Source organism: Dendroctonus ponderosae, unplaced genomic scaffold (genome assembly GCF_020466585.1).
Source record: "Dendroctonus ponderosae isolate FM_Combo_2020 unplaced genomic scaffold, Dpon_F_20191213v2 Dpon_F_20191213_1, whole genome shotgun sequence".
NCBI classification, from domain to species: domain Eukaryota; kingdom Metazoa; phylum Arthropoda; class Insecta; order Coleoptera; family Curculionidae; genus Dendroctonus; species Dendroctonus ponderosae.
This window is the reverse complement of record NW_026017110.1, coordinates 47,941,351-47,943,457: the sequence shown is the minus strand read 5'-3', so window position 1 is coordinate 47,943,457 and position 2,107 is coordinate 47,941,351. Positions and strand designations below refer to the sequence as shown.

The 2,107-nt window shown below is 35.7% G+C and overlaps 1 protein-coding gene across 2 annotated transcripts; it reads left to right on the top strand.

The window, feature by feature from the left end:
• Positions 1-425: 425 nt before the first annotated feature.
• LOC125505899 lies at positions 426-2,095 on the top strand. 2 transcript variants are annotated; one of them, XM_048670763.1, is made up of 5 exons: positions 426-551; positions 721-831; positions 898-1,119; positions 1,424-1,575; positions 1,875-2,095. In XM_048670763.1, the coding sequence occupies exons 2-5, from the start codon at positions 756-758 to the stop codon at positions 1,953-1,955; spliced, it is 531 nt and encodes a 176-aa protein (XP_048526720.1). In that variant the 5' UTR covers positions 426-551; positions 721-755; the 3' UTR covers positions 1,956-2,095. The 2 variants fall into 2 exon arrangements, with proteins under 2 accessions (XP_048526720.1, XP_048526721.1); XM_048670764.1 differs by having other exon boundaries at positions 427-634.
• The last annotated feature ends 12 nt before the right edge of the window (positions 2,096-2,107 follow it).

Genomic DNA, 2,107 nt, shown 5'->3' with positions numbered 1-2,107 from the left:
ATGCCTCGTCATATTCTAAGAACGGTTTTGGAAAACTTTGATACGATATGAACTGTTTTCCTTGAAATTGATGAATGTCTCTTTTGACAAAAAAAACAGTTAATSATAAAAAACAAAAAAAAAAACAGTTAATGATAAAAATAATACAATTTCATTTACTATTTACTTTTYTTTGTCGACGCAGATTCACGGGATGTTTCGACAAAGTTCAARARGCGTTCATTCATCATTCAWTTTTTTCAAAAGTACCTTTGAAAACTACTTAAAAAATARAAAAACAGAAATTTAGGAATAKTAAATTATCTACCGCTTTATTTTTAAATCTACCGTTTTTTTCCTATCAATTCTACCATTTTCGAAGTTCTTSGTCTGSCAACGCTGCCTGTTCGTGATGGCATGGTGAAAAGATGAGTTACTTGCTTKTAACCTCTTAGGTTTGTTTTTGTTGTTTACCCARAGTTTTCCGTATTAACCTAAAAAACGCTTGATYSGTGTGGTGCACGTTTGGTGCTTAAATTTAGTGAATACTATACTAATCTCCGATTCTTCCGGTGAGAGCCCCAATTATTCCTTGGTCGTTTCTTGCATTGCATGTTCTTTTCACGTCTCGCATTAATTGCTTGATCCTTTCCAGGTGGGTCATCTGGCTTTTGCTTTTCATTAATTTCTCTTGGTCTCGTTCATTGTTACTCATTATTTTGCTTGATTTTTATATGTTAGACCGGTTCTGAAGACTCTTGACTACATCACCAAAAATGGCTTTTGTTCTGGATGCTGTTGGGGATCGTCCAGATGATGCCCCAAACAATCAGTTGTTCTCTTTGAACAATGGTAATATTCGCGTCTGATTTTTTCATGACCATTTAAATGTTTACTAATTTATGTTTTATTTTCCAGATAGTTCGACAATTGCAAAGCCTTCCTCAGTGGAGGTGAGAAGAAAATTGAGAGACGCAATCTTTTCCTTCTCAGATTCTACTGAGGGATTAGCAGAGTACAAGAAGCGTCTCTTTGAACTGAATGGCAACACAAGCCCGGCTCAAAGTCACGCAAACGTGCCTAAAAAACATAAACTAGTGAAGCCTTTGATTCCGGAGACTTCGTTCGRGATGAAAAAAGGTGWCTATACTCGCAAGTAKTGCGTTAGGYGCTGATCTGAGCCCCTTTTWAAGAGCTAAACGGCCCAGAACTCAAAGCAATTGAATGAGTGTTTGGGTATGCCATTAACAGACGGTTAAACAAGAAGGCAATTTCTGATGATTTATTATTACTTAAAGGAAAATAATTGGTTGCAATGTGACTTCAAACCATTTAGATTGGGTTTTAAATATTAAATTAATTTTACTAGCTAATTTTTATTGTGTCCAATGCATTATTATAGTCGCAATGCATTTTTTTCTTACTAATGTATTTTTGCTTCAAGATGAAAATGCGCACAGTTACAGAATCAAAAAACAGTTACAGTCTGAGGTGCAAAAAGCGCTAAGCAAAGCGGTTGTTACGCCCGACTTTGAGCAGCTGGCATCTGTGCATTCATACGAGGTCTCAAAGAGGAAACTTCTGCGAGAGAGAAAGGTTTGTTGAAAAAAAAAGTAGTTCATTCGCTCTATATTGCTCTAAAGTTGCGGTTTGCAATGCGTGAGGGTCTTAAAAGAAGGTTCTTTTTGTACATGGCTTCGTCAGGCCGTTACCAAACAAATTCCAGTCTAGAATCGATCTAAATTACAGAAAAATAACTTTTGTGTTCGTTATTATGTTGCTCCTTATGATACACGACAAATCATTATTTGTGTTTAATTTCCCATTCTGTTGCGAATGTATGGCTCAATGTAAATTTTAAATTTCATATTTTATGTTTTATCATTGGCTTACAGAAGGAAAAGGACAAGACCAAAGGCACTGGTTGGTTTGGAATGCCAGCTACAGAAATGACCGATGAAGTCAAGAATGACTAGGAAATTGTACAAATGAGATCCGTCTTGGATCCTAAACATTTTTACAAGAAAAACGACTTGAAGGTTCTGCCAAAATATTTCCAGGTAGGGCTTTATTTAGTTATTGATCAATTCTAATCGAGAAAACTTAACCAAGCGCTAAGTGAATTTGT